General features: G+C 48.8%; 1 protein-coding gene across 4 annotated transcripts; it reads left to right on the forward strand.

Moving 5' to 3' along the window:
- The first annotated feature begins 246 nt into the window (after window positions 1-246).
- Gmfg (glia maturation factor gamma) lies at window positions 247-11,454 on the forward strand. 4 transcript variants are annotated; one of them, XM_050119300.1, is made up of 8 exons: window positions 247-321; window positions 3,895-3,945; window positions 5,937-6,033; window positions 6,147-6,196; window positions 7,428-7,477; window positions 9,827-9,909; window positions 10,913-10,986; window positions 11,287-11,454. In XM_050119300.1, exons 1-8 carry the CDS (start codon window positions 313-315, stop codon window positions 11,356-11,358), a joined length of 486 nt encoding a protein of 161 aa, XP_049975257.1. In that variant the 5' UTR covers window positions 247-312; the 3' UTR covers window positions 11,359-11,454. The 4 variants fall into 4 exon arrangements, with proteins under 4 accessions (XP_049975257.1, XP_049975258.1, XP_049975259.1 ...); XM_050119301.1 differs by lacking the exon at window positions 247-321 and adding an exon at window positions 871-1,020; XM_050119302.1 differs by lacking the exons at window positions 247-321; window positions 3,895-3,945 and adding an exon at window positions 5,427-5,511.
- The last annotated feature ends 413 nt before the right edge of the window (window positions 11,455-11,867 follow it).

The following is an 11,867-nucleotide window of genomic DNA, read 5'->3' on the forward strand; positions in this document are numbered from 1 at the left end:
CAGACGGCCAGGCCCCGGGCGGAGGGCAGAGGGACGGGAAGGGGAGGGGCGCGCGCCGCGTTGCCCCGGGCAACAGGCTGGCGGAGCCCGCGAGTGGGCCTCCGGGCCCGCAGGGGGCAGCCTCGCGGCCATCTAACTCAGCGGTGAGGAACCGAGTCACAATTCCTCATTCTGGCGTTCAGGGCCCCCCTCCTCCCCGCCCCTCGGTCACGCCCGGCCCTAGGTCTGTACCGTGTAGTGCCTTCGCCATTTGGGGTGACAATGCTGCATTCTGGCTCCTGATGCGGATCGGCCGCGCCTAAAGTGACACAGATGAGCGAGGTGGGCCCTTTAAGAGTGGAAAGAAGAGAAGACACCCCCCCCCCCCGCACAAAAGAGACCGTCAATAAATGGAGATCGCTCCCGTCACTTTGGTCATGATCTTAGTCCGTCCACAAATTGTCCTGCGTCGGGGTGAACTGAGAAAGGAGCCGGCGCTCCAGAAGAATGACAGCAATGTGGCTTGTTCTGAGAACCCTAAGAAATACAGTCAGGGTGGAGTGTCTAGTTTACGACAGGCAGTAGTAGGAAATGAGCAGCCACCAGATGTTTGGCCACTGGAGGGAGTTTGCACTTGTGCTGAAAGTGACTTGGGGAATGCGGAAGGGATTCAAGATCGGGGAGGTCTTGAGTTAGGAGTTTAGAAGCGACGCCTCTAGCTTACACAGGGAGGTGGGATGGGAAGGAACGGGACGCCGGAGGAGTCCAGGGAGCTACCTGGGTAGTTGGGGCGAGGTTGCATCTGGGAGGGACCCTGGGGAGGGGAGGAGATGGGAGAGACGCCTAGGTGGCCCTCTGAACTAGCCTTTTGACACTGGCTGGCCCCAGGGCGGAAGAGAAAGGTCCAGGACAAAGCTCTCTGGGAGATCGGGTCCCAGAGAAGAAGCTCAGTGTAGGACGCCCAACAGCGAAATCAAGAGCATTGCCCCACCCAGCCACAAACTCAGGCTGAAGACCAGGATTTAAGGATCATTAGAGATGGTAATTGCAGCTTTGGGAGTGGGTGACCATTCCCAAAGAGTGTATGGGGGATGAATGAAGACTAGGATCAGACGGAACTCTGAAAATGAGGACACTTAAATGGACACTAAACGAAGACTGTGAAGTGGCAGCAAGAAGAAGAAGTAGAAGGAACTGGGCATAGTGGTGCAAGCCTTTAATCCCAACAAAGACAGAGGGGTAGGGGGGACTTCTCTGTAAATTAGAAGTCAGCCTGGTCTATGTATATAAGGTGACCCTGTCTCAAAAATAGGAGAGGAGAGGAGGGAGGGGGAGGGGAGGGAAGGGGGAGAAAGGGAGAGAGAGAGTGTGTGTGAAAAGGGTAAGGAAAGGCCATTTCATACCAGGGGACATCACAAGTCCCATCTGTTGACTTGATTTGGAGTTTTTGAATTAGGATCTCATTCTAGTCGTGACTGGCCTAGACTTTTTCTTATACTATACAAGTTGCACTTCTCCTTTCAAGTGTGAGCTAACCACACCCCCCCACACACTTTTAACTTTGCTTTGTTTAAAGACATTTTTCTGAGGTGAAAGATGGATCCGCAGTTAAGAGCATTCACTGCTAGGCCAGAGGACCTGACTTCAGTTCCTAGCACCCGCATGGAGACTAACAACTGTAATTTCAGTTCCAGGGGAATCTGTCATTCTCTTCTGACTTCTGCAGGAAAACACACACACATAAAAAGTTTAAAAATAGGGGCTGGAGAGATGGCTCAGCGGTTAAGATCATTGCCTGCTCTTCCAAAGGTCCTGAGTTCAATTCCCAGCAACCACATGGTGGCTCACAACTATCTGTACTGACATCTGGCGCCCTCCTCTGGCGTGTGGGCATACGTTCAGACGGAATATTGTATACATAATAAATAAATAAATAAATAAATAAATAAATAAATAAATAAATAAAAGCTAGCATTGTGGCATGGAGTTTAAGAGAAAATTGGGAAGCAACAAGTATAGACAATTGTTTTGGGAAAGTTTGGAAGAAAATCGGCAGCAGGTGTGGCTGCCAAGCCATGCAAGTGACAGAGAACAGGAAGAATCAGTTCTGTTTTACCGTGTGGGTTCAAACTTACATGGTCAGGCTTTGCACCACACACCTTAATCTACTGAGCAAACTCTGTGACCCTGTTTGTTTTGAGACAGGGTCTCACTGTGTAGCCCTAGCTGTCCTGGAACTTGGCTGTGTAAACCAGGCTGCCTTCAGATTCATAGAGGATCCATCTGCCTTTGGCTCCTGGGTACCTGGATGAAAGGTATGCACCACCAAACCCAGCTATTTATTTTTGAGACATCTCAGCCCAGTTGGGCCTCTTAACTCTCCAGGTAGCCAAGAATGACCTTGAACTGTAGAGCCTCATGCCTGCTCCTCTTGAGTGCTAAATGTGCTACTTTATATAGTTTATATGGTGCTGGGGATTGTGCCCAGGGCATGCATGCTAGACAAGTACTCCACTAACTGAGCTATGGTGCCAGCTAGATTAATGTTTGTTTATAGATCAGTTTTTATTGTATGTGTATGGATCTTTGCCTGCGTGTTTTTCTGTGTGCCACATGCATGCCTGGTGCCCATGGAGACCAGAAGAGGGCATTGGATCCCCTAGAAGTAGAGTTATAGACAGTTCTTAAACATCACGTGTGTTTTGGAAATGGAACGTGAGATCTCTGGACGAGCAGCCAGTGCTCTTAACTATTGCTCTATCCCCCCCTTATTTTTGGTCTTTGGAGACGGTGTCTTCTTATATACCCCTAGCTGGCCAATACTCCTGCCTCAGCCTCCTGAGAATTACACGTGTCTCACCACACATGGCTGGAGACGAAGCTGTTCATTTTGAAAGTGGAAGAAATAACATTTCACGAGACCTCAGAGAGAGAGAGTCATCAAGGGACAGGGACAGATTACGGGAAGGGTTAGAGAATAGCTGTGGAGGTGGCCTGGCAGGTGGAGTGGAGACCAGTGGTGGGGTCTGTCCACTGTTAGAAAGGAGAGCCAGCGCAGAAAGCCAAGCGGATCTAGGGATTAGGAATATTTTTCCTTGCCTGTATTTCTTCACTAAAATAAGTATGATTTTCTCATAAAGTACTTTGTATAGCTTCTTTATAGAACACTTGGGTTTATTAAATGATTTTTTAAAATTTATGCACTTAAGTAGGCCATATTACCCAGTATTCCATTTCAAGAAGGGGACGGGAATATGAGTACTTCGTGTGTGTGTGTGTGTGTGTGTGTGTGTGTGTGTGTTTGCATGAGAACAAAAAGCCAGGCCTTGTGTGTGTTAACACATGCCTTTGCTGAGCTACACACAACCCCTCAACACTCCTTTGTTTGTTTTATCAGATTTTTCTGAAGTTTTTGCTTGTTGTTCCTTTTTATTCTTTAAGATTTATTTTATTTTGTGTGAGTGTTTTACCTGCATGTATGTATGTATACGACATGTATGTCTGGTACCCACAGAGGTCCGAAACTGGTGTTGGATGCCCTGGAACTGGAGTTGACTACTGCGTAGGTGCTGGGAATCAAGCCCTGATCCTCTTCAAGGGTGACCAGTGCTCTTTTGTTGGTGTTGGTTTCTCGAGACAGGGTCTCTCTGTGTCGCTCTGGCTGTCCTGGAACTAGCTCTCTAGACCAGGCTGTGTTCAACTCACAGAGATCCTCCTGCCTCTGCCTTGAGTGTTGAGATTAAAGGTGTGCACCAACACCTCCAGGCTGCCAATGTTTTTAACTGCTCTTAGCTGATGAGCCATCTCTGAAACCCTGTTGTTTTTGGTTTGTTTGTTTTATTTGTTTTTTTAATTTTTTTGATCTCTCTCTCTCTCTCTCTCTCTCTCTCTCTCTCTCTCTCTCTCTCTCTCCAGGATCTAGGTCCAGGCTGGGTTCACTGTGGTCCTTGTTGGCCCTCAGACTTGGTATGTAGCCACAAGTGGCCTTAACTCTTGATCTCCTGTCTTTATCTTCCAAAGGCTAGAGTGGGAGGACTGGCTCTGTTTTGCTGCATTTGACAAAAAGCTGAACTATGTAGGCCAGGATGGCCTGCAATTCTCCACTCCCCTGCTTTTGCCTCCCAAGTGTTGGAATTACAAGCATGCATCACTATGCCCTACTAATAACTACTCTTTCATTTTTAAATTTTTTCAAAAGATTTATTTGTTTTATGTATATGAGTGCATGTACAACTTTATGCCAGAGAGCGCATCAGATCCCCCTATAAATGGTAGTGAATCACCATGTGGTTGCTGGGAATTGAGCTCAGGACCTCCAGAAGAGCAGCCAGTGCTCTGAACCTCTGAACCATTGCTTCAGCCCTCATTTTAAAATTTTTTATTAGATTATTTTTTATTTGTTTATGTTTGTATATACATGAAAATGCCATATCCCACTTGTGGAGGTCATAGAATAATTTGTGGGAGTTGGTTCTCACCTTCCCCATGTGGGTCGCAGGGACTGAACCTAGTTCCTCAGGCTTGGTAGCAAGTACCCTTACCCACCGAGCCATCTCACAGGTCCTATTCCAGTCTTTTGGGATGTAGTATCTATGTGTAACTCTGCCTATCCTGGAGTTCACTCTTGTCAACCAGGTGACCTCAGACTTGCAGCCATCCTGAGTGCTGGAATAAATACATTATATACCACTTTTATTTATTTTTGAGACAGGGTCTCTCTTTGTAGTCAGTCACCACTCTAGAAACTGTGAGACCTTGGAGAGTGAAGTTGATAAAAGAGGCGGAGACCTAGCCAGTCATGGTGGCACAGGCCTTTCATCCCAGTACCAGGGAGGCAGAGGAAGAGGCTCTCTGAGTCTTAGGCTAGCCTGGTTTAAAGAGTGAGTTCCAGGACAGCCAGGGCTACACAGTGAAACTTTGTCTCGAGAAACCAAAAAACAAACAAGCAAACAAAAACCATGTTTTGAAGAAACAGAGGTCACAAGATGCCTGTCTAGTTTTCTTGCAGTTTGTCATAAGCACTCAGAATCCTCACGCAGCTCCATCCCTGGACTATGTTCTAACAGTAGTCCTGGAAGAGCTGTCCTAGAACTCACTATACTGACCAGGCTGACCTCAGTCTCACAAAGATCCTCCTGCTTCTGCCTAAGTGCAGGAACTGAAGGTGTATTCTACAACACCGGACTTGCTAACGATTGGGCACGTCTATCAACTTGGGGGATAGCTGAAGCTATTATCTTCACAGCGATCCCAGACCAGAGTGGTGGATTTCCTTAGCTAGGGCCAGACAGTGGGGCAAGCCTCACCGTGTATTCGAACCTCCATCTCAGTGGCCACAAGGCCTCCTGGGTTCTGGCAGATGCAGGGAAGGAAGGAAGGGGAGGAGCCCTTTGTGACAGTTGTCCCAGGCTGGGCATAAACAGGATGTGGTGTTAGGTGAAGCCTTCCCCTTCCCAGTCCGCCCCTCAGCCTGGGTCCCCACCCCTAGAAGACAGCGGAACTGAGAGGAGGCCTGAGGACAGAAAAGCCATGGTCAGAGGGCCTGGGTGGCAAGGAAGGGCTTGGGCCTGCTGTTTAGGGTAGACTGGGGCAAGGAGGGTGCCTGGATGAAGGTCAGCTGAGGATGAAGGTCACAGGCAGGGAAAGAAGGTACCCAGCTGAGGCAAAAGATATAGCTAGGGCAGAGAGGTGGTGGTTCTATTTTGGCCCCAAGCAAGCAGATCCTTGGGTTTTCTGGAATAATCCATGAGAACCTATCAGGAAGGTAGAACCTGCCCTCTGTGTATACCCCGGAGCTGAGCCGTGTGTCCCAGTGACTGGCACCCACTGAGGTGTTTGCCAAAGTCCTCTCACATGGGCTAGCTTCAGCTTCTCCCCTGGTTTATGGGGAAACTGAGTCAGGAAAGGAGCCAGGCTAGAGGCCAAGCCAGTTCAACTCCTACCTGTCCCATTGGCAGTCGGACTCCCTGGTGGTGTGTGAAGTGGACCCGGAGTTAAAGGAAAAGCTGAGGAAATTCCGCTTCCGAAAAGAGACCGACAATGCAGCCATCATAAGTCAGTGACTTCTGCCCTATGGAAGGGTGGGGCAGGGGTGACAGGGAGGGAGGGCTGGGCTAATGTCCCCTGGGATGGGAGGGACCTGTAACCTGTGTTCTATCCCTCTCCAGTGAAAGTGGACAAAGACCGGCAGATGGTGGTGCTGGAGGAAGAATTCCAGGTGAGGGCCAGGATGTGGGACCCCTGAAAACAGTGAGAGGTCTGGGGACAGAGTTGGTAGACTGCTCCCTGGGTATGTCATAAGCAAGGTACAATGCCACATGCTTGTAATGCCTGCGCTCTAGAGGTGGAGATGGGAGGGCCACAACGTTAGCTGGAGGATAGCGTGGGCAGCAAGAGGCCCTGTATCAAAAAGTCAAACAAAGGTTGGGCACAGTGGCTCTGGTTTTTAATCCCAGAACTCAAAAGGCAGAGGCAGGCAGATCTCTCTGTGTTGGAAGCCAACCTGATCCTACATAGTGAGTTCAAGCCTTACCCCTGCCTTTAAAAAAAAATAGCTGGTTATTTTAGCTAGGGTTAACTATTGCTGTGACGCCATGACCCACATGAGCTGGGGAGAAAGGGGTTATTTGGCTTGCATATCCTGAATCATAGTCCCACTGATGGAAGGCAGGGCAAGAACTCAAAACAGACAGGAACCTGGAGGCAGGAGCTGAGGTGGAGGCCATGGAGGGAGCTACTTACTGGTTTATTTCCCATGGCTTGCTCAGCCTGCCTTCCTATAGAACCCAGGACCAGCAGCCCAGGGAGTGGCCCAACCCACAATGGTCTGAGTCTTCCTGTATCACTAAAGAAAGTGTCTTACAGGCTTGTCTACAGCCCTTCTAATAGACACAATTTCTCAACTGTGTTTTCTCCCCTCAGATGTCAAGGTGACATAAAACTAGCCAGCACCTAGGGCTTACGTTCTAGATAAGGTAGCTCAAAGCCACCAACAACCCTGTATAACTGGATAAGCCTTCCATTTTGTGACCTCGCTGTAAGCATTAGCCTGCCTTCCTTCCTTCTTTCTGGGGTTGAGGCTCTTGGCAAGGGAGGGTATTGACCAGGAGGAGCTGGGCTTCCTTGGGCCCCCTGAAAGGAAGTAGAGTACAGTGGTTACCATGGGAACACTGATTCAAATCGGAACTCTGGCATTTACTGTCTTGTGCAATGTGGAGCAAGTCCCTTGACATTGGTGTGCCTCAGTTTCTGTAGCTGGCAAGTGGGTATAATAAGACCTCCCCGTATGGTTCTGAGAAAACTCAATGAATCTGCCCACGCTTCGCTTCTTAGAACAACGATCACATTTCAAGTGCTCATTTAATGAACTGAATGATGGTTATTTGTTCCCTCCCTCCCTCTCTCTCTCTTTCTCTAACTGAACGATGGTCATTTGTTCTCTCTCTCAGAACATTTCTCCAGAGGAACTTAGATCTGAGTTGCCAGAGAGACAACCCAGGTAGGAATCCTGGGGGAAGGGTGGTGTGGAGGACTATGGGTAGGGAGTGATAAAAGACCTACAAATTGGGGAGCCATGGGTCTCCAGTTCTGTCTATGTGCTCAGGATCTCTGAGTTTGAAGCCATGAAGTCATAGTCTAGAAATTTTTGTTGATTTGATAATATTTTATTACAGAATTTTACACTAGTATGATAAGGATCTATTTATTTTGTTTTATGTACATGAGTATTTTGCCTGTAGGTGTGTCTATGTACAATATGTGTGCCTGGTGCCCGTAGACATCAGAAGACAACATAGGATCTCCTGGACTTAGTTGTCAGCCACCATGTGGGTACTGGGAATGGAACCTAGGTCTTTGAAAGAGCAGCAAGTGCTCTTAACTTCTGAGCCATCTTTCCAGTCCTTATGCTAATAGTTTTTAAAGGGTAAGTAAACAAACCAGGAGGACATTTTAAAAATTAAAAAATATTTAAGGCGAGGTTTGGTGGCACAGCACCTGTAATCCCACACTTGGGAGGCGGAGGCAGGAGGATATCTGTGAGTCAGAGGCCAGCCTGGTCTACAGAGCGAGTTCCAGGACAGTCAGAGCTAGATAGTGAGCTCTTGTCTCAGAAATTTTTTTTGTATTTATGTGTATGGGCATTTTGTATGCATGTATGTCTATGCACTACATGTACTCAGAGGCCAGAAAAGGGCTTTGGATGCCCTAGAACAGAGTGTCGTGAGCCACCTTGTGGGTGCTGGGAACTGAACCTAGTCCTCTGTAAGGGCAAAAATTGTTAATGCTGGGACATATCTCCAGAAATTTGCTGGGTGCTGGTGGTGCTCACTTTTAACCCTGGCACTCAGGAGGCAGAGGCAGCCTGACCTACATACAGAGTGAGTTCCAGGACAGCCAGGATTATTACACAGAGAAAGACTGACTCAAGAAACCAAAATAAATTTTTTTGAAATTTATTATTTATGTATATGTGTGTATGTGAACCACTTGGTATGGGTCATTGGAACTCATCTGCTGTCCTGTGCAAGGAAATAAAAGGACTCAACCATAGTCATCTCTCCAGCTCCTCTTGCTGTTCCTTTGAAAAATGGTCTCAGGTATCCCAGGTTGGCCTTGAACTCAATATATAGCCAAGGACAGCTTTAAATTCCAGGTCTTGGGCTGGAGAGATGGCTCTGAGATTAAGAGCACTGGCTGCCCTTCCAGAGGTCCTGAGTTCAATTCCCAGCTACCACAGGGTGGCTTGTGATCTTTAATGAGATCTGGCGCCCTCTTCAGGCACACAGGCATGCATTCAGGCAGAAAATGGTATACATAATAAATAAATGAATTCCAGGTCTTGCCTCTACCTCCCAAATGCACCCTGTCCTCTCTGATTTCCATCCATTTCTTACTCAGCCTCCAGAGTGCTGGTATCACAGGCCTACGCCAGGCTCAGCCTCCTGAGTGCTGGTACCACAGGCAATGGCCAGGTTCAGCCTTCTGAGTGCTGGTACCACAGGCCTATGCCACTGTGCCTGACTCAAACTGGTCTGTCCACATCTTTCATCTCGACTCAATTCTATTTTGGTCTCTCCAGTTTTGAACCTCATTCCCAGGCTCAGGGACCTTTGATATCTGCAAAGACCCAGGGCCCAGAACTGGGCCTCGCCCCTGGGAGGTTCGATGCCGATGTTCTTCCGAGTTTTAGCTTAGACTTTGTCTTTTGTGTGAAATCTGACCCATTGGACGGTGGTGCTTAGCATCTTGACTCACATCCAGTTCCACCTCCTGGGTCAGGCACCAGCTCTCAGCATCTCCTTGTGATTGCTGTGCCCTAAGGTCCCACTGCTGGGATAGGGAAGCGTGGGGCCCAGCACGAGTCTCACATCACACGCATGTTCCAGGGCATCTCCCTGGGCGTCTGCACTCCAAGTGAATAACCCCGTGGCTGAGAATGCTCAACATTAATTTACATTTTTTTCTTTTTGGTTTTTTGAGACAGGGTTTCTCTGTAGTTTTGGAGCCAGTCCTAGAACTCACTTTGTAGACCAGGCTGGCCTTGAACTTACAGAGATCCATCTGCCTCTGCACCCGAGTGCTGGGATTAAAGGCATGTGCCACCACTGCCCAGCTAAATTACATTTTTTAAAGTAGTTGAGACAGGAACTGATAAAGTCCAGGCTGGCCTCAAACTCACTGTGTAGCTGAGGTTAATTCAGCTTCAGCTCCTCCTGTATCCCTCGCAAGTGCTGGGATTACAGGTGGGTGCTGCCATGATCAGCTCTGGATCCGAGGACATGAACTCAAAGAACAGAGACTGGACTGCTTCCTGGGTCCTAGTGTGACTTTCCTTTCTCTGCCGTAGGTTCGTGGTTTACAGCTACAAGTACGTGCATGCCGATGGCAGGGTGTCTTACCCTCTGTGCTTCATCTTCTCCAGCCCCGTGGGTGAGACATGGCTCTAACTGTCCTGAGGAAAGGGTCTTAGATGCCGAGGAGCAGTGCGTGCGTGTGTGCATGCGGGTGTGTGTATGGCTATGAAGGTGTATGTAAGTGGGTATAGGCACCTATAAGTATAGATATGGGTAGAACACCAGCCAAGTATGCTGCAAGCCCTGAGTTCTATTCCCAGCACCATCAAAAAAAAAAAAAAAAAAAAAAGAACACAAGGGTATAATTGTAGCCAGGTATGTTGGTGCATGCCTTTAATGTTAGCACACAGACTGTGAATTTGAGATCAGCCTGGTCTGCATAGTAGGTTCCAGGACAACCAGGGCTATAGAGAGAGACCCTGTTTCAAACAAACAAACAAACAAACAAACAAACACAAAACAACCCCCTTCCAAAAAAAAGTACCCTGAAGGTACTGTAGCCAGACATAGTTGTGTTCTGCCTGTAGTCTCAGCCCTTGGGAGGCTGAGGCTTGAAGGAGGATGAGTCCCAGGCTAGCCTGGGCTACAGAGTGAAACCTTATCTAAACAACAAACGGGGCAGGCACGGTGACTCAATGACTCAAGCCCTTAGCTCCGGCACCCAGGAGGCAGGGGCAAGCAAATCTTTTTGAATTCAAGGCCAGTCCTGTCTATACAGTGAGTTCAAGACCAGTCTGGGCTACGTAGTGAGACCCTGTCTAAGAAGAAAACGTGTAATCATGTATATGTGTGGGGTACGCTGTATGTGGGAGTCGTTTAGTGGAGGTAGGCACTTAGGTTCGTCAAGAGCACACACATTCTTGTTCATGTTACCAGGAAGTCCCCACCAGAGGCCTGAATCTTCCTTCTCCTAGACACCTTCACTGTAACCTGAAGCTCCTAAACAAATCTAGAAACCCTGAGTACAGCCTTCAGGGTCCCGCTACAATCCTCCTTAAACTGCAGTGTCTTCATGACGGCTAGAGTTTTACCAGCCCGGAGTCGTGCCCCCAGCCACACCCGTTCTCTTCTCCACACAGGCTGCAAGCCTGAGCAACAGATGATGTACGCGGGGAGCAAAAACAGACTGGTGCAGACGGCGGAGCTTACGAAGGTCCAGAGGGAGCCCCAGCTCTGGAGAGGCTGGGTGACCCTGGGGTCTGGGGGAGGAAGCCAGGGGATGAGCCCCTGGGACTGTGGAGCAGACCCCTGGATCTGATAGAGGAGGGTTGGGCCTGGATCATCAGATCTGAGGGAAGAGCTGGGCTTGGACTCCAGGGTCTGAGGGAGGAGGCACATTGGAGGTCTGAGCTCCTGGGTCTGAAGGAAGAGGGCTTGGGTCTGGGCTCCTTAGTCCGAGGGGTCAGGAAGCCTCACTGGATCATAATGCTGAGACCTCTTTCTCTCTACCCAGGTGTTTGAAATCCGCACCACAGAGGACCTCACGGAGTCCTGGCTTCAAGAAAAGTTAGCTTTCTTTCGTTGACCTTTGAGCCAGGGATATGGAATCTTCACGCTTGAATACTCAGACTCCTTGGCTGATGAACATCCAAGAGCTAAATAAACGTTAAAAAATCAGGAATTTAGCGACCCTTAACTCGGCTCTGATGCAGTTCTGATGCCTCTTTGTCCGTGAGGGCCGACAGTCTCTGCAGTTCCAACTTGTGGCCGGCAGGCGGCGAACGTTTCCAGGGGAACAGAACTGGCCCGGGGAGGAAAAGACACCTGTTTCTTAGACACCAAGGGAGGGGGACTGTGGAGCTTCCTGGGATGGAATGGGAAACCGGGGTGGCCGGGATTCCCTTAGGGAATTTTGAGAGGAAAAGTTAGAATTTGTGAAGGGGTCACTCCTAAGAGGGAAAAGGCCCCTGAGAGGAGAAAGTGCAGTATCCCCTCTCTTCACCTCTTCTTCCACTTTGGGATTAGAAGGCATATTTTGGTACTAAATGTTATGTGTCTCAGATGAGCCCTCAGGTAGGAAGAATTTAAAGGCCG

The sequence above is a fragment of the Alexandromys fortis genome, unplaced genomic scaffold, assembly GCF_014885135.2.
Source record: "Alexandromys fortis isolate MF-2015 unplaced genomic scaffold, M_Fortis_MF-2015_v1.1 scaffold_140, whole genome shotgun sequence".
Lineage (NCBI taxonomy): Eukaryota > Metazoa > Chordata > Mammalia > Rodentia > Cricetidae > Alexandromys > Alexandromys fortis.